Source organism: Lagenorhynchus albirostris, chromosome 11 (assembly GCF_949774975.1).
Source record: "Lagenorhynchus albirostris chromosome 11, mLagAlb1.1, whole genome shotgun sequence".
Classification (NCBI taxonomy): Eukaryota; Metazoa; Chordata; class Mammalia; order Artiodactyla; family Delphinidae; genus Lagenorhynchus; species Lagenorhynchus albirostris.
Window position 1 is genome coordinate 9,943,965 of NC_083105.1, and position 17,986 is coordinate 9,961,950.

Below are 17,986 nucleotides of genomic sequence, written 5' to 3' on the forward strand. Positions count from 1 at the left end.
CTTACCATCTTTACATCCTCTTTCAGAAGACAGGTTAGAACCTAGGTTCAAATCCTAGGTCCACTATTTACTAGCTATGTGACCTCAAGCAAGTTAATTAACCTCTCTGTGCTTCAGCTGTCATCTAAAAAAAAAAAAAGTACCTACCTAACAGGTTAGCAGTAAATGAGTTAATATAAGTAAAGCACTTAGAAGAACAATGTTTGCAAGCCTCAATTACGAATCATGCACAAATATAACTGTAATTCTTAGATGGCTTACAGATAATAAAAATTTAAGATGATTCAAAAGTTGTCTGGACGAGGGCAGAGGACTCCCAACCACATGGTAGGCACACAAGCAAGTATGTTAAGTGATAATTCTGTGTTTAGTGTAATGGTGTTGTTAAAAAGAAACAAGCCCCAAATGGAGTCACTTGTGTTGAGCCCCATCAAGATTTAACACCTAACCTAACTGCAGTTTCAACCTCTATCAGGAGTAGAATCTTAAACCAATCACTCTGGAATTTCCTGAACAACACTAGTGAGGTAATCTGCCTGATAAGACCCCTTGCTTCCTATAAGGGAATGTGACCTTCCCTAATACAATCCACTCTTTCTTCTGCCTATTGAAAACTTTCCATTTTGCACAACTCCTAGGAGCGCCTTTCTATTTACTAGGCGGGATGCTGCCCGATTCATGAGTTGTTTAGTAGGCCAAGTAGATTTTCAGATTTACTCAGTTGATGTTTGTGTTTTAAGTGTTGAGCTGTGTTGAAGCAGGATTAAAGAAATGACTGAATTAAGTGTGATCTTTTCTTTTATTGTTTTTCCAACTTTCTGAACAAAAATCCAAAAGGATAGCAACACTAAAGTGGATGATGAATATTTGCTGAAGCCTTCCACATGTCTGGGTAAAAAAAAAGGGAAAACAATCCATGTGGGGCTGAGTTCATCTTCCTGACACACACAATGCACTTACGCCTTAAGAAAACTCAGAGGAAAGCTCTACGGCCGCCACTGTGAGGCCAGACGGGAACCCGAAGGCGAAAGGGCAGTGGTCTGTGAGTAGCAAGCCGAAATACGACACCAAGGAACTGAAATAGGATTATTCCACTTGAAACGTGACTCCCGGCGAGGCACTTACCCTCAGAGTTCCCGGAAAGTGAGGGCGGTCGGGCCCACTAAACAAGAGAATTTGCGCCCGACCGCGTCAGTAAGGTGCTTTGAAATCACCTGGCGAACGGCATGCTAGACAAAGATAAAACGGCCAGCGCAAGTGAAACTAGTCCGGGTTCGCGAAAGCACTCGGCCCAAAAAGCCTGATCAGAAAGACGGGAGGGCTGGGGAGAGTCGCGAAGTGTAGCCCCAGGCTGGGTCGCCGCCCCGGAACTGAGCCGACGCCCGTGGGACGAGAGGGGCGGGACAGGCATCGGGGCGGGACTCCCACCGGCCGCCCGGCCTGCCCAGCCCCGGAGGGAGAGAACAGAGGATCCGGGCACCAGCCGAGGAGCCGGGCACTATCTCTACCTGCGGCGAGTCGCCGCTACAGCCGCCGCCGGGCTACCCACCCTACACCGCCAGGAGACCCAACGCAGCGTGCACCCGCGCAACAGACGCACGGCGGCCGCGACCCCACAGCCGGCGCCGCTGACGTCAGGGCGACGTCAGAGCGGACGCCGCGGCGGGGCGGGAGCTGGGACGGCGAAGGAGGGCGTTTTCGGAGCACGCGCTGGGCTGGGGCCGCTGACGTCGGGCTCAGGTGCGCGCGCTCGCTCGCCCGCCCGCCCGAGCGCGGCCCAGGTGGCGGCTCGCAGCTCCAGGTGGCGGCCTGCAGCGGTGAGGGGGCGACCGGCGGCGCGTCCGCACGCTGTCCCGGCGGCGCGGGAGACCGGGCGGGGTCGGGGTTAGGGGAGCGGCGGGAGGGCGCCTCGGCTTGCACTCACGTGACGGCCGGGGAGGTTGGGGTGGGGGCGGCGAGCTGGGTGGGCCTGGGCCCCCGAGGGCGAGACGAATTGTCCGGCCCCACCCCTCGCGGGCCTGCCCGTCGCAGTGCAGGACCTTCCTTGGGGCTGGGGCCGGACCCGCCGCGCAGCTTCCCTGGGCAGCCTGGTCCTCTGCCGCGGCCCACCCGACCGCCGGAGCTGACAGGAGTTGTCTTCCCCGTAGGGCCGCGGCGAGAGGGTGAGAGTCCGCGCTTTCCGAGGGAGCTGCGCCGGCCTCGGCCCCGCGGGGTCCCACCGCACCCGAGAGGATGGAGAGCCTCCCCCGACGCCCCAGCAGGGCCCGCGATCCCACGCTGGCCGGCCCTCGCTAGCTGCTCGAAATTTGCGTTTTATCCACCACCTAGGCCTTGTCTCCTGAGTCAGTGGCGTTGTGGTTCCAAAGAAATGGAAGAAAAGGAGCGATGTGACCGACTCCGTTCGGTCCTCCTGCCTTGAGGCCTGGTTGGCATTTGCAGAAAGGAAAATACAGCAAGAAAATCGTGTGTTTTTGGAAGGGGTAGAAGAGGAGGGTGGAAGAAGGAAAACAAGGTCTTAGATTTTATATGATTTTTTAAAACTTATGCACTTCGACAGTGGTGGCAAAATACACTGAATCCAAAAGTTATCTTTGTTTTGAGAAGAGGGGGATTATTTTGCCTTTTGATTACAACCTTTTCTCCCCGTGACAAAGCATAAATCATGGACATCAGAAAATAAGGTAGACCTCAGGAATCCTGCAAAGACTGAGAAGCTTACATTCCTCCTCAGGAGGAAAGAGTGGGGTGTTTTTAGCCCTCTCTGGAACCTAAAACGAAAAACATGAGTTGCGTGCCATGGAAAGGAGACAAGGCCAAATCCGAATCATTGGAGCTGCCCCAGGCTGCACCCCTACAAATCTACCATGAGAAGCAGCGCAGGGAGCTTTGTGCTCTGCACGCCCTCAATAACGTCTTCCAGGACAGCAATGCCTTCACCCGGGACACGCTGCAAGAGATTTTCCAGAGGTAGGGGACTCCTTCTTGGTGCCTCTATCCTTTTGTGCTCTTTTTGAATTTCTGCGCGTGGGGCAGCGTCTCTGCTGCATAAACCTTCAAACCAACAGGGATTGTTAGCTAAATGCTGTTAGCAGGTATAAGGGACACAGGAATGGGAAAGTGAATAATCAGGACCATTTACTGAGCACTTAACAGTGGGCTGGGCACAGTGCTAAGAGCCTCAGTGGTGTTACCTCAAGTGATCCCTTCTACAATCCATTGGAATCTGTGTTGTCATTTCCATTTTATGGATAAAGACAGGGCTCAGAGAAGTTCAGTAATTTGCCCAAGGTAACATAACAAGAGATGAAGCCAGGCTTGAATCCAGGTTTGTTGTTGCTGTGCTGTTGACCACTATGTTGTTAATGCCTGTCAAGTCCTGCCCCCAAGGAGTTTAGATAGTCTAGAAGGGGGACAAGATACGTACACACTCAGTCACCTGTCATCAGGGTTGGAATGTAGTGGGTTCCATAAGAAGGGTATATACACAGCGCTCAGCTTTTCTACGAGGCCGTGTGCTGGGGTTGGTGCTTTTCATATGGTGTTTTGTGTAGCTCTCCTAACAGTAGATTTACTGTCTCTATTTTACTGATAAACAGAAAGAAAGACCAGGTAATTTGTCCAAATAGCTTCTAAGTAGCAAAGCTGTGATTTGAAGCTGACTCTAGGTCCCCTCCCCTTTCTACTTCATTCTAGAGGGCCTTTCTTATCCACTTTCCAAACACTACCGGACAGGTTGATAGAAGTTCAGCTTTCTTCTGTCAGCTTTGATGTTCTAAAATTCTTCTCTCAAAGGGTATGAGAAATGGTTCTGCAGTGGCTGGTTCAGCACGTGTGCTGTCCATAGCAACTCTGACGGTGCGCCTGTCTCACTACGCCAGCTTATAAAGAGTTATCCCGCTCAATTCTCAGTGCAGAGAAAGCCCAAGAATTCTTCAAGCAATGTATATTGGCAGTTCCAGAAGACCCTTCTCTGACTCCATTCAGAAATGAAATGATTGCCCCAGAGGGCCTGAATTACAGCTGGGAACAACCTATTTGGGGTGATTTATGAAGCATAGGTATGGACCACTTACCCTGAAAGAACCGTAGGCCCTCTCTTAAAAGAATGTTAATCCCAGTGTGCTGACAAAATTGTAATGAGAGTAATTATTTTCCAGTGTCAGTAATAACCATAGTAATGCCTTAGCAGGGCAGATGTGTCCTTTGCATCATGGCCATCATCTGGCAAGTAGAATTAACTCTTTTCAGGAAACAGGGCCCTGGGAGGTGAGATAACTTGTCTCAGATTGCTAGGTCGTGTAGCTGAAAGCAGAAAGGAGGCCAGTCCCTTAGACTGCTTCCTTTTGGCAGCCATTAATATATCTTCTTCTCCTAATTGGATATTTTCAGATTATTTCCTAATCGAAGTCTAGGAAGAAGAAAAAGACTGACAGTGAGTCCTTGAACTTGCTTGGTACTTGGTACTCTGTGACAGCCCTGCAACAACCTTATCAGTAGTGATCCTAGGAAACTAGGTTTCCATTTAAGCAATTTGCCCAGTTTCACTCACTAGTCAATGTCAATTCCAAGATTCAGTGTGTCCATTCAGAAGTTTTCCACTTCTCTAAATTTGGCCTGGATCTGACATGATGATGATCACTAACACAGATGAACACTCACTCTGTGCAAAGCACTGTTCTGAGTGCTTTCCTTGTGTTAACTCACTCCTGACACCAATCTTAAGGGTAGATCCTGGGACTTCCTTGGCGGTCCAGTGGTTAAGACTCCGCACTTCCACTGCAGGGGGCACTGGTTGCATCCCTGGTCAGGGAGATAACATCCCACATGCTGTGCGGCCAAAAAAAAAAAAAAAAGGTAGATCCTGTTATTTTTCATCTTTCCAGATGAGGGAACAGAGTTCACAGAGCTATTAGTTGTAGGATTTGGTCCCAAGCTTTGTGAATGGAGGGCCTGCTTTCCTATCTGCTCTGCTACTTCCTGAGTATTGGGAAGGTGTCTCAGAGCAATTACATCATCAGTAGCTGTTCACCCTGCTAGGAAGTTGGGCCTGGGTTTGAAGATGTGGACTATAAGCTGTTTGTGGATAATAGCAGGACTTTTTCAGCTATGTTTTCCCTGAATGAAAGAACGCTAAATATTTGCTAAACACTCACATGGAACCAAAGTTCTATTCCTGGCTTTTGAAGCTTTAGCAAGTTGTACTACATTCCCCCAGGTACCTATCAGCACAAGATCCACCTCAGAGTAACAGCAGACCAGTACATATGAGAATATCTGTACCCTACCACTCCAGAGGTGGAATTCTGTATGGAGTATTTAATATGGGAAGATTCGGTGTGGATAAATAGAAACAAAAAAGTGTGAAAGGGATGAGAGGAAAAAACAAAGGGAGGAGAGGTGAGGGAGAGGAGATAGAATTTTTTAAACAAGAAACATTTACTAGCTGCCTTCAGTATGCCAGGCACCACTACACACTGTAAAGAAAACAAGCTGAACAAGACTCAGCTGCAGAGAAGTACGTCTTAGAACTATCCATTGACCCGGCCTTGAGAAAAGACTTAAGTGAATTTAGAACCATGGAATTCAGAGCAGTCTAAAGGGAAAAAGATAATCCATTTGGATTTTAACAGAAAAGAAGAGTAATGTTGGCAGTAATGTTAACTAGATAATTTTAAATTCCCAGATCTTAAGTTCTATGCTTTTTTGAAGATGTGGCTGATGAATGGTAGAAATGGGACACAATTTTTGATTAATGCCATTTGTTGAGAGGAAGTTCATTCTAGCAGTTGAATTTTAGCCAGACAGAATACAAAAGCAGGGTGGAGTTTCAATGCAGTTGTGGGTATGAGATGACTCATGGCTGGAATAGAAATGAATAGGAATTTAGACAGGACTAAGCTAATGACTCGGCAGCAACACAGGAACAGGGAAGAGAGGAGTCAGGTGTGACAGGCTCAATCCAGGATTTGAAGATAGTGGTCACAAAGAGATCATTGGTTTGAAAAGGATGAACAACTGCAATTGGAGAAAAGGTCAGACTATAAGAGATTATAGATACCGGTGAACATCCTCTACCACAGAGAAGCCCTCCTTCCTCCCTATTAAAAAGTCCCTGAGCACACATTTAAAGGAAGGCGTCACATTTAAAGGTATGGCGGTCGTAAATGGAGAAAAGGTGTTGTTGAGTGTTAACCTCTAGAGATTTAAATTTTCTCATCCAAGGGCTGGACAGACTCCTCCTCGTCATCATCATCGCCAGCACCTACAGAGTACTTTTGTGTGCCTGGCGCTGTGATCTGTGCTTTATGTATTTAAGCTGTGCTTTATGTATTTAATAATTTAAAAACACATTAGGAAGTTCTGAGCCATATTTTCTAAGGTCACACCTCAGAACTTATAAAAAGGAAAAAATTAAGGGAAAAAAGGAATCTTGATGACATGTTTCCACATTTCCTTTTCATTCAAACCTGAAGCATCACCTTAGCCAGACACAGTGGTAACTATAAGAGAGGACCAGAGACTTAACTGAGGGCACAGACATCAGTGGAGAGACCTGGACTAGAATCCATCTTCTCAGTTGTAGATCACTTCAAATCTTATGGCTCTAACCTCTGCTTATGGTGACAAAAATGAGAGGCTAGCGTATAGTCCAGAATTTCCGTGGAAATAATTAAGACAGTCCTGAATAGGCGTTTGCCGAGGAGTCTCAAGAAAACATTCCATTGGGACAGAGTAGAATTCCCATGGAATTCAGTGGGATGAGTGTGTTGAAATATCCAGGAGACTGTTCATTGTAGCTTTAGGTTTAGAGGTGGAATCCTAGCTTTGCCACTCACTAGCTGTATATGACTGTACAAGTCACCATAACCTCTTTGTACCTCAGCTTCCTTACTTACACTATGGGGTTAATTTCTATCTCAAGATTGTTGGGGGCTTCCCTGGTGGCGCAGTGGTTGAGAGTCCGCCTGCCGATGTAGGGGACGCGGGTTCGTGCCCCGGTCCGGGAAGATCCCACATGCTGCGGAGCGGCTGGGCCCGTGAGCCGTGGCCGCTGAGCCTGCGCGTCCGGAGCCTGGGCTCCACAATGGGAGAGGCCACAACAGTGAGAGGCCCGCGTACCGCAAAAAAAAAAAAAAAAAAAAAAAAAAAAAAGATTGTTGGAAGGATTAAGGGATAAATCTCATAAAAATAGCTAACACAGTGGGCACTTGATTATTGTCAAAGTAAAAACAAGCACTGGTATAATGGGCACACTGGATGGATCCCACTTATTCAAATGGCCACTCTTCTAGGAGTGAGTTGGAAACCATTCTCAGCATTTCCTATATTGATTGGTTTGACAGACACATGGTTATGCAGTTGCCAATGCCCATCTGTGAGAGATACAGAGGAGATGAGTCATCCCCTTTGCTTTGGGAATTTACTATTTTGTTGGACATGTATAAAATAAGTGAATTCTTCAATGATCCTATAAGATAGGAATCATTCCCATTTTTACAGAGAAGCTAACAGGCATGGAGACTAAATCTCAGAATTGATATTGATTCTGCTTGGATATGAACTCAGATGTGTGTGGTCCTCCTGATCTCCCTCCTTTTTCTGCTGCACTGGAGCCAGGAAGGATTCCATGGAAGAGGTAGGATGTTAGGTTGAGCTTGAAGAAGCTTTAGGATTTAGCTTGAAACAGGAACTAGGATAAAAGAAGAGAGGCCACATGGTCATGGTGCCTGAAGTACACTAAGCCCAATGAAGGGGAAACAGCAGGTCAAGTGGGGCTGGGAGGGTTGGAGTTGGCCAACCAGGCAACTGGCTCCTCTGACAGTTCTTATGTAAGTGAGTGAAATGATACCTTGGTGAAGGTGGCAGGAACATAAAGGCTGAATAGGTGGAAGGAGCACTTGGAAGCAAGGAGGTCAATTTAGGAACCTGTGTCAAAAAATCCAGGTGTGGGACTTCTCTGGTGGTCCAGTGGTTAAGATGCTTCCAATACAGGGGACGAGGGCTCGATGCCTGGTCGGGGAACTAAGATCCCACATGTTGCATGGTGCAGCCAAAAGACTAAAAAAATTTTTTTTAAATCCAGGTATGAGGTGAGGAGCCTCCAGTTAGGGGAGAGATAGTAGGAATAGACAGGCAAGGATTTGAATCTGAGATTGATGTAGGACAAGGAGAAGAGACACTTGGAACACTAGTCCTAGAAGGTGCACCTCAAAAAAAATGTGTGGTCAAACCTGTTTGGGAGCTGAAACCTTTTGTACACCCTCTCCCCGAGACTCAAGGTAAATATTAGCATATTAGGGGCTTCAAGAAAACCTGTAGGAAACCTGTTTACTTGATTCATTCAGCTATTGTATTAAATGCCTCTGTGATCCTCAGAGGAGCGCATTGCGGGGAAACGCAGCACTAAGGTTTGAGCTTGGTAGGGAGTTAGATGGTGAAAGAGGTGGAAGACTCAGCAGTTTCTTTGCTGGAACCTTCATGCGTCTCCTGGCTGGAGACTTCTCTGAAGGTATTGAGAAGCTACTGAAAAGTTGGTGAAGGGAGAGTAACTTGATATATCTTGAGATAGGCTTTCTCATTTAATCCAAGTGCCCAAGAACCCACTGAGAGCCTTTGTCCTGTTAAGCTACATTTTAGGCCCAGGCCAAGGGACTCAGCTGGCCTTTCCTCTTATCAGCCCACCGCCACCAGCCACTCTGATTCATGAGTCCTTGCCGTAAGACAGCAAGCAGAACTTTGGATTCAAACAAACCCGAGTTTGAATCCTAGTTCTGTCATCTATAAGGGAATTGATCACAGGCTAGTCATTTTAAATCACCAAACTTCAGTTTCTAAACCCATAAAATGGTAATAATTCATAGCTTCTTACGGGTTTATTGTGAGGATTAAATGAGATACATATATGAAAGCATCTATCATCAGGCATGGCAGAGAAGTTTTCACTAAACGGTATTTATTGTCACAGGTAAAACAAAGTTTGGTTGCAGAGTGGAGTTTAGTGTCCTCAGATCCCCTTCTTTGCTAACTCTGGAGGCTAGCATATAAGCCCTTATTATTTTAAGGGTCCGCTAATATTTACAGGGCAAGAGAGAGGGAAAACAAAATAAACATGGAAAACATTTCAACAAACGTCCCTCGAGCACCTGTCACGTGCCAGGTATTCTTTGAGGTCTGGTGATGGGTAGAGAAGGCCCCTGCTGTCTTTCTAGTGTGGAAAAACACGCAAGTCAGAAAACACGTCCAGTAGTAACACGAGCTATAATTAAATTAAAGCAGGTGGATGTAAGAGGAAATGACTGGGAGAAACGTAAGGTTGGGTGGTCAGAAAAGGCCTCTAGGGCAATAACACTTGAGACCCAAAAAATGAGGAGCAGAGCAAGTGGAGATCTAGGGGAAGAGGATTCCAGACAGCGGGAACAGTGAGTGCAAAGGCCCTCCAGTGAGAAAGAGCTTTGTGTGTTCAGATTGCAGAGAGAAGGTGTTTGTGCTAAGAGGTAGGGATGAGGTCGGCAGAATCCTAAGGGCCTTGCAGGCCAGAGGAAGTAGTTTAGATCGTATTTAAGTGCTTTGGGAGCTATGGAGGGTTTAAGTAGTGGCAGGAGTATGTTTTATGTTGGAAAAATATCAGTATGGTTGCTGTATATAGAGTATAAGATTTCTTAAGTTTTTAGAGTTGACCTAAAGATCTGATTCTCTCCTGGAGATGGCATTTAGCAACCTCCTAGACATCCGCTCTCCACTTTTATTCCTGAGGAACTCACGTCATTTCCCTTCCTCCCCTTCACACAGAGGTGAAAGGCATGCTGCCCCTTCCTTCAAGATGGCCTTTCCTCAGGTCCTGGCCTGCGCCGCCTATGAAAGCAAATTAATAGGATTGGGAATGCCTTCAGAACTGACCTTGTCATGAGATGGAGGAGTGGCTAAAGAGGCCTGGGCAAAGGTGGCTTAAAGCCAGTGAGCAAACCACACTGCAGTTGAGTTTTGTTTATCTGGTACAAAATTTTTTTCCAATTTGTGTTTGTTTGTTTTTTTTTAATTCAGGTATTTTACACACGTGTATATATATGCAGAATACCTTTAGGTGGTTCATGAATTTCAGTTTAATATGGGCCTTACTACTTTATATTGCCTTATGTGGTCCCAGTTCATACATTTATGTTACCTGTCTGAGCCCCTGTAGGCCTTTGAGTATTTAATGATTGGTGATTACCAAGTATGCAAGCCTTAAACAGAAAGCATTTAAAGTGTAAGAAATAAGAGTAAGAAATACTACCCATGCAATCAAACTATCAAATACTATTTTTAATGTTAAAAAAAAGGCTGTATCAAGGCAGGAAGATCAGCAAGGAAGAAGACTGCAGAAATGGGAAGACTGGGGATTTCATAGATGAGACTGCTTCGTGGAACATTCTCTGTATCCATTGAATTCACTGGAGACATACTTTCTAAATGGCAGGCAGATAGGCCCCACTGCTACTGAATTATTGTTTTTCATAAAAGGAAAGGTAATCCCTAGGGAAGCAGGAGCCCAGACTTCAAAATACTTTGGTAAGAACTCGTTACATTTACTTGAATGGGAGGAAACAAGCTTCCAGGGGCAGTGGTGTAAAGTGCTCTTTTGTCCCTGCCAGTGCAGGGCCAGGAGGGGTTAGGTTGACCAGCAAGTCTCAGCTTTCCTCCTTTCACATTTGCAGGTTGTCTCCAAACACCATGGTGACCCCCCACAAGAAGAGCATGCTGGGAAATGGGAACTACGATGTGAACGTCATTATGGCAGCACTTCAAACCAAAGGCTATGAAGCTGTTTGGTGGGACAAGCGCAGGTAATTGAACCAGGCTTGACTTGATGAGAACTGGCATTCAGCCGGGGAGGTGGCCAGTGGTGGTGTTACAGCTGGGGAATCCGGGGGAGTTGGCTGCTGCAGAGCCCAACACCGTTTCTGTTCTGCAGGGATGTCGGCGCCATTGCTCTCACTAATGTTATGGGCTTCATCATGAATCTGCCCTCCAGCCTGTGTTGGGGTCCACTGAAGTTGCCACTCAAAAGGCAGCATTGGATCTGTGTTCGAGAGGTGGGAGGTGCCTACTACAACCTCGACTCCAAACTGAAGATGCCCGAATGGATTGGAGGCGAGGGCGAGCTCAGGTACCTGTGTGGCTGATGTAGTGGCAAGTTGAGCTTATCTTTGGACAAAGGAAATGAAATTCCTAGTTCCTTGGGTCCTCTCCTTATTGTCACTTAGAATCATAGGGTTTCAGACTTTAAAAAGACCTGAATCTTTGATGGCCCATGAAGACATTAAATCCCATTGGTAGAGAAGTCCCATTACCTGGGATGCTGGCTTTCTAGTCTGGCAGAACTGGCATTGTAACATTCTCCAACTTGACGGTATAGCTGCCAGTTCAATGAAAGGAAGGCAAACATTTGGGCCAGAGGGGGCTAAATTTCCCTGGAACCAAAGAAGAAACTCCTTCTTCTTCTTCTTTTTTTTTTTTTTTTTTTACAATTATAAGTCCTTTAGAGTACTTTGGGCTCTGTTCCTCACAGAACTGGCTACTGTTGGCAGTAACATATGAGGATGAGCAAAAATTCAGATTGGAAATTTAACTGGACAGATTGAGGGGTAACCAAATGTGGACTCCTCCAAGAACAGATCACTACTAGAGCGTGTTTACGGCAGCCAAGGGTATAAATAACAAGGGTCCTGTCTGGCGAACATGTGGCCCCAAGACTGGAGTTTGCAATTTTACTAGCATTTTCATTTTCTCTTTCATCTACCCTTTTTTCCTGTAGGAAATTTTTAAAACATCATTTGCGAGGAAAGAACTGTGAACTCCTGCTGGTGGTACCAGAAGAGGTGGAGGCCCATCAGAGTTGGAGGGCTGATGTGTAACACAGTTCTACCCAGCCTTCCCTCACCTCAACCCCCGAAATCCTCTGTGATGTGCTGTGGCCTCTACAGTGGGTCTGCCCTTGCCACGTCCCCAAACATCTCATCGGGTTTTTCCCCTCAGATTTGACAGTGCAATAGGACAGACATGTAGACTGTTACAGAACCAACCAGCGTTACTTGTTCTGGGAAAGGAAAGTAGGAGCTCTGTGTGCTTAAGGCAAGCTATGGAAGACTTTTGTTTTATTTAAGAGAGGAGAAAGAAAGGTGGGTCTTAGCTTATTTCCCCGTTTCTCTGAGGACTTGCCAGAGGCTCTGCTGGAGTTCACTGCTGCTCTGACTCACCTGGAGATGCTGCCTTCACTTCCCCTTTCCTGGCAACCAGTGGGTCTGAAGACACAGTACAGGCAAAGCCCATGCTGACGGGTTTGAAGGACTTAGAGCAAAAAGGCCTCTCAGGAAACCAACTCCAAAACTGCAGCAGCAGTACAGCATGCTGTCTCCAACCCTTAATGCCGCCCTTACCCCGTTTTTAAGAGTGGTTTATGGCCATCCTTGGAGTTTTATAATGAAAAGTTCTCTAATATTCCATGCCGGGCGGTTGAATCCTGCGATATTCTAGTGTGACAGGGTGAGCTAGATACCTAAGAGGATGTGGCCAGAACCAGGCTGGGGCAGGCATGGGCAGCCTGTCCGCCTCACTCCAGCATCATCCCTCCCACTTCACTGCATTGCACTGGTTTAGGAGGCTTTGAGGCACAAGATAGGCAAAAGGGCAGTTTTCCCAGCTGACCCACTCTGGCAAAAATCAGGAAAATAGTAAGACTGCCTTTGACATCAAATTCTACTAGTTTGAGACAGAGTTGGGCAAGGAAAGTATTGGGAAGATAAGCCTTCAGAGACCTGGAGCAGCTAGAATGGGTAGAAGTCCTAGGCTTGGAGTCACTGTAGTGACAAGAAGCAGAGCCCTCACATTGGGTGGATGTGTGCGTTACGCTTTGTCATCTCTCTGTAGCTTCCTTTACAGATCAACTGAGAATGGACCCGCCCCCTACCTCTTTAAATAGTTGTAGGCCACTTTTCTCCCCGTAACTTGGGAAAACAAAAGGAGAAGTAAGGGTCATACTACACCGCCTGTCACCACAGTGGCTGTGGTTGTCTCAGGGCAGGCGGGCAGGCAAGGATGGCCTGTCCAGCCCTCACAGGTCAGTGGTTTCGGCAGGTCTGAGAGCTGCCCCACTGGCCAGACCTCTCCAATAGCAGAGCCAGCCTGGGGCTTGCATGTCCAGCCTGAGCAAGCTTAACGGGATGAAGCTGAGGCTTTCTCCCCACTGTGACTGGAGTGCATGTTTACACCAGCACTTTTTCTGCACATGTATCTTCAATCCAACAAGGCCATTTTTTATGCTGAGTAACAAGTGGCCGCACTCAGCAAGTGGCCGCATTCTCTTCTGCACCATTTTCTACACCAGACCTGCTTGGCACCACAGGGAGCTCTTCGCCCCTGCACAGACATTCCAACCACCACCAGCCAGAAGTTACAGCCAACCTTGCTCATTGTCACAAGCAGGACCTTGGGTCCATTGGCACTGTCAGTGATGTAAGCCATTTCCTGGGAGGAGAAGGAAACTCCTCGCCACCAATCTGCTGGGGCCTGTGCAAACGGCACTTCAAAGGAGTCCCCATGCACTTGGAGTCCATGAGCCAGTGGGATATATGCAAAGACGCTTAAACATTTCAGGGCTGGTTTCTCTGTTCATATCCAATTCTGGTGCTTAGGAACAGGGACCTATGCTGATGCCCAAGGGCAAAAGGCCCCACTTCCTATAAGAAAGGGGGCAGGCCTGACCCTGATGCCCAGTAAGGGGCAACCCTAGGCTTTTTGTTTTTCTTGCTTTTATTCCTTTTTGTTGGCCTTGTGCTGGGTTTGTTTACAAAAGATGTATTTTGTTTAACCAAATATTAAAAATGGAAAACTCCATACATAAATTTCATCTGTCTGAATTCTATAATTATGTACATTAAAAAAAGTGAAGTTTAGTATGATGCTGCTTTGGAAGGAATTCACTACCACCATAAGTCATCTTTTAGAGACATACTGTGCTTTGGCCAGACCTCTCTCACTTCAAAAATCCAGACAAAATACTCACCAAGTAGGACTTGATTCAGAAAAAGCCCGAGACACTTTTCGACTTAATTTGTAAAAACTAGGCTCCACAACATGAAGAACCCTAACCCTAATCTTAAGTACAAGTTTTCTTTACTGACAAGTGACTGTTCTTCCCTGGTTAACAGGTGGAAGATTATGTATTTTCACAGAGGACCTGGGAGGCCCCAGCACCAAGTACATAGCAGGATTCCGAGCCAGACTGACTAGATTTGAATTCAGATCAGGCATTTTCTATTCAGCCTGGAACAGATCACTTAACCTTTCTGGGACTGTTTTCCTCTTCTGTAAAATGAGAATACTATACCACCTCCTAAATTGTATAGTATAGTTCCAGCAACCCACATAAAGGACTTAGTATTGTTACTAGCACAATGCCAATAAAAATGTGTGTGAAATGGGAAAATTACAAAGTTCAAAGATAGGGCTACAGTTGGATTCACTGTCAATAGCTCATCAGCAATTACAATTGATCCTCAAACAGCACAGGTTTGAACTCTGGGGGTCCACTTACACGTGAACTTTTTTCAAGAAATACTACAGTGCCACATGAACTGTGATTGGTTGGACAGAAGACACATAGAGGGCCAATGATTTTTAAAAGAAATGCACAGGCTTTTGACTGCAAGGAGCGTCAGTTCCCCTAACCCCGTGTTGTTCAAGGGTCAACTGTATTTTCAAAAAGAACAAACCTAAGATGTTCTATTTGCAACCTTCCTATCCCCAGACTAGATAGCAATACTATGTCATTCTTTGCAAGTTCTTTATAATTATTGTTTTTTCTTTTTTTTTCCTTTGGCTGAGCTTCACAGCATGTGGGATCTTAGTTCCCCAAACAGGGATCGAACCCGTGTTGCCTGCAGTGGAAGCACAGAGTCCTAACTACTGGACCACCAGGGAATTCCCCCTTTATAACTGTATAATGTCATTGTAGACTGTGCAAGTACATGGACCCAATCCTTTGCTGGTGGATCTGAAACTGATTGCTTGAACTCAGAGAGGTTCTTGGTCAAAGACGAATTTTTTTTTACCTCTGGGAATTTAACTAACGTGGGCCTAAGGGATCAGTCGGTATTAAACGGTGGTGCTGGCTCAGGTGAGAGAAAATGTGAGGGGCAGTTTTCTTTGTCCTAAAATGGTCTAAATAATTTCAAGGTATGTATGACGAGCACTTGGAAGACATTTTTGGTTGGAATCATTTTTTAATATTTAAATAGAAAAAGTGAGCACTGACTTTTTTTTCTCTTTTAGACACACACACGTCTAACAGCTGAAATATGCAGAGGAAATGAGCTCCTGCTCTGTCCTCCACAGTCCCCACGTTGTGGCTGAAGCTGTTGCCAGCCCTCTCTCCATCCTTTCCAACATACACAGAAATTCAGAGCACAGCTGTAATGCATTCTATCTCGTGTGCACGTCCCTCCCCAACATCCCCATTCTTAAAAACCGAACAGTCGTTAATGGTCAGGGGCACATCCTTCCCGATGGCATCAGTTCCTACCCCACAATGGGATAGTGAGGAGATCTTCCGTCAGAAGTAATTTAGTGAAAGGGGTGGGATGGCCGGAGCTGGAGTAACCATCTGCATTGCTGCACTCGTATCAGAGTGAGGACAGAAGACATAAGTCAGGAGAGCATGGAGGGCACAGTTGCAAGTGAGGAGTCTCTCCATGAGACAATGTGGGGAGAATTCTCCCCACCAGGTTTAGATAAATCAATGTGCCAAAGTTCAAAAAAAAAAAAAATTTAAAAAAATCCAATAATCAGCAGTTCAAACACTATTGAATTTTCAAACTTCTCCCACCAAGACAGGCCAAACATAGCAGTAACAATCTAGATCTTTCCAGGAAGTGAAGGTAGAGCCCCGGGCATTCCTCCTGACAGCCCTGTATTAGGCCCTAGAAGTATCTGGAAAAGAAAAGGAGGAGTGTAAGGCATTGTACAGACCTAGGGCTCTCATTTTCATCATACCTGTCCAGGCAGACAAGGTCTATGAAAACAATGCTGAGGGCACAGTCAGGCACCTAAAGGAGGGTGGGCCGGATCCCAATCCCTTCCGGCACACTAACCGCCCTACCTAGGTGCCGGAGGAATAAACAACTTATGTCTCCACTACTGGCAACAAGCCCAGGGTCTGGGCTCACCTGCCGCTGCTGCAGCTGCTGCTGCTGCTCCATCTGCAACTTCTCAGTCTCAAAGACGACCGGAAGAACCAGGATCATGAAGGAAGTGGTTCCAATCCACAAGGCTGCCCTGGAAAACCTGCGGAGGGAGCATGAGCACGACGGCAAGACAAAAATACACAGCTTCACCAAGACCTCACCAGTAACCGAATCTCTCACCCTGCACATTCCGATGTTCTTGGTAGGCGCGTTCTACCCAACTCTTGCACTGTACTCCTACCGGAAACAGGACGAGCAGTTCTAGAGACTGTACATCTAGTGAGAGTAGTCTGAACATCCTCCTGAGTTCTCACAGTGCTCCTTATACATTAATTATATCACATAATCTGAGCTGATCCTCACAACGACCCTGCCCAATAAGAACCCTCACTTTACAGACGAGGAAATAGAGACCAAGAAAGGTTAAAGTAGCACCAGTCCAAGGTCACTCAGTGATCTAGCTGGCGGGCTGGCCTCCAACCTAGGTCTGCGGCTCCCAAAGCCCGTGTTCATTCAGGGCACCTCAGTCACCCCAGGCACACCCCAATGTCTTTGCCCTCGTCCCTTACCTGTACATTTTTTGAGCCACGAAGAGGGAGAGATCAAAAGTGGCTCCAGCCGCGGACCGGACTCTCTCGGGGAACATCTCCGTCAGACCCCACAGTCTCTCCGACAGAGTCTCATCTAACTGCGGTGGAGGAGGCGCGGATATGGGCCGAAGCAGCGGTAACCACCCCCCGACGCCGGGACATGCCGGCCTCCTGGAGCTAGGGCACCCCGGCCCCAGCGGAGCCTCACCCCGCCTCCCGGAGACGCCTCTGCTCGGACCTCTCCAGGCTCCGCGACGCGCCTCCGTCCCGCTCCTGCAGCACGCGGAGCCCTCACCCCCGCTCCCCGCCCGCCCCGCAGTGCCCAGTACCTCCTCGTCGTCTTCCTCCTCCAGCTCCTCCTCAGGCTTCTCGGCATCGCCTTTCGGAAGCAATTCGTCCGGGGACAGCGGCGCCCCAGGGCCCGCAGCGGCGGCGGCGGCAGCCATGGCTGTGGGGAACACCGGAAGCGGAAGAGAAGAGGCGAGTGCGGCGCCGACGGCGGACAGAGCCGCCCTTCCGGGAGCCGGAGGCTGGAGAGCTGGGGAAGAGCGCTGCCCTCTGGTAGGCGGGCTTCACCGGCCTTCAGCAAAGGGCGGCCGGGAGGTCGGAGAACGTGAGACACGTGGGAAACTTATTAAAGCCCTGAATCGGGGTGCGTCAGCGGTTAATTCTGTTCTGTGGGCGTAGGGTGAGCCCGAAAATCTGCATTTTAACAAGCCTCCCAGAGATCGCACGTAGGCAAACACGAATCCAGTTTCATTTCCCTGAGGGCTGTGTTTGGTAGGAGCAAAGTAGAGATTTGGAGATGTATTGGTCTTCTGGGAAAACGTCAAGTAAACAGTCCCAATGTACTAAAACAAAGGCGAGAGTGTACCAGGCACTGTTTGTGTGTGCGAAGGGCGGGGGTGGGAGGGGCGCTCATTTAATCTTTGCATCAACCCACTGAGGTGCTACTATCCCCATGTTTTTTGGCCGGGCCATGCCGCATGCAGGAACTTAGTTCCCCAACCAGGGATGGAACCAGTGCCCACTGCATTGGGAGCCGCGTCTTAACCACTGGACCGCCAGGGAAGTCCCTATTGTCCCCATTTTAGAAATGAGGAGATTGAGGCACAGTACAGGGTTGCTGCAAGTATTTCTGGAGGATGGATTTCAAGATGTGGGTTTGCTGGCCAA

General features: G+C 47.5%; 2 protein-coding genes across 6 annotated transcripts; one reads left to right on the forward strand and one right to left on the reverse strand.

Annotated features, from left to right (window-relative positions):
* The first annotated feature begins 1,406 nt into the window (after nt 1-1,406).
* JOSD1 (Josephin domain containing 1) lies at nt 1,407-13,885 on the forward strand. 4 transcript variants are annotated; one of them, XM_060164695.1, is made up of 5 exons: nt 1,407-1,817; nt 2,148-2,967; nt 10,695-10,823; nt 10,952-11,146; nt 11,795-13,885. In XM_060164695.1, the coding sequence occupies exons 2-5, from the start codon at nt 2,783-2,785 to the stop codon at nt 11,892-11,894; spliced, it is 609 nt and encodes a 202-aa protein (XP_060020678.1). In that variant the 5' UTR covers nt 1,407-1,817; nt 2,148-2,782; the 3' UTR covers nt 11,895-13,885. The 4 variants fall into 4 exon arrangements, with proteins under 4 accessions (XP_060020678.1, XP_060020679.1, XP_060020681.1 ...); XM_060164696.1 differs by having other exon boundaries at nt 1,407-1,740; XM_060164698.1 differs by lacking the exon at nt 1,407-1,817 and adding an exon at nt 9,790-9,973 and having other exon boundaries at nt 2,827-2,967.
* A 1,355-nt stretch (nt 13,886-15,240) lies between these two features.
* TOMM22 (translocase of outer mitochondrial membrane 22) lies at nt 15,241-17,293 on the reverse strand. 2 transcript variants are annotated; one of them, XM_060164699.1, is made up of 5 exons: nt 17,140-17,293; nt 16,790-16,908; nt 16,401-16,457; nt 16,203-16,320; nt 15,241-15,966 (listed from the first exon to the last, which is right to left on the reverse strand). In XM_060164699.1, exons 1-5 carry the CDS (start codon nt 17,254-17,256, stop codon nt 15,892-15,894), a joined length of 486 nt encoding a protein of 161 aa, XP_060020682.1. In that variant the 5' UTR covers nt 17,257-17,293; the 3' UTR covers nt 15,241-15,891. The 2 variants fall into 2 exon arrangements, with proteins under 2 accessions (XP_060020682.1, XP_060020683.1); XM_060164700.1 differs by lacking the exon at nt 16,401-16,457.
* Nucleotides 17,294-17,986: the final 693 nt, after the last annotated feature.

Coding starts and splice junctions, on each gene's coding strand:
- JOSD1 (XM_060164695.1), top strand. CDS start 2,783: ATGAGTTGCGTGCCATGGAAAGGAGACAAGGCCAAATCCGAATCATTG. Junction 2,968..10,694: donor CTGCAAGAGATTTTCCAGAG/GTAGGGGACTCC, acceptor TCACATTTGCAG/GTTGTCTCCAAACACCATGG. Junction 10,824..10,951: donor GTTTGGTGGGACAAGCGCAG/GTAATTGAACCA, acceptor TCTGTTCTGCAG/GGATGTCGGCGCCATTGCTC.
- TOMM22 (XM_060164699.1), bottom strand. CDS start 17,256: ATGGCTGCCGCCGCCGCCGCTGCGGGCCCTGGGGCGCCGCTGTCCCCG. Junction 16,458..16,789: donor GTGGCTCAAAAAATGTACAG/GTAAGGGACGAG, acceptor TGTTTCCGGTAG/GAGTACAGTGCAAGAGTTGG. Junction 15,967..16,202: donor AGCAGCTGCAGCAGCGGCAG/GTGAGCCCAGAC, acceptor TTTCTTTTCCAG/ATACTTCTAGGGCCTAATAC.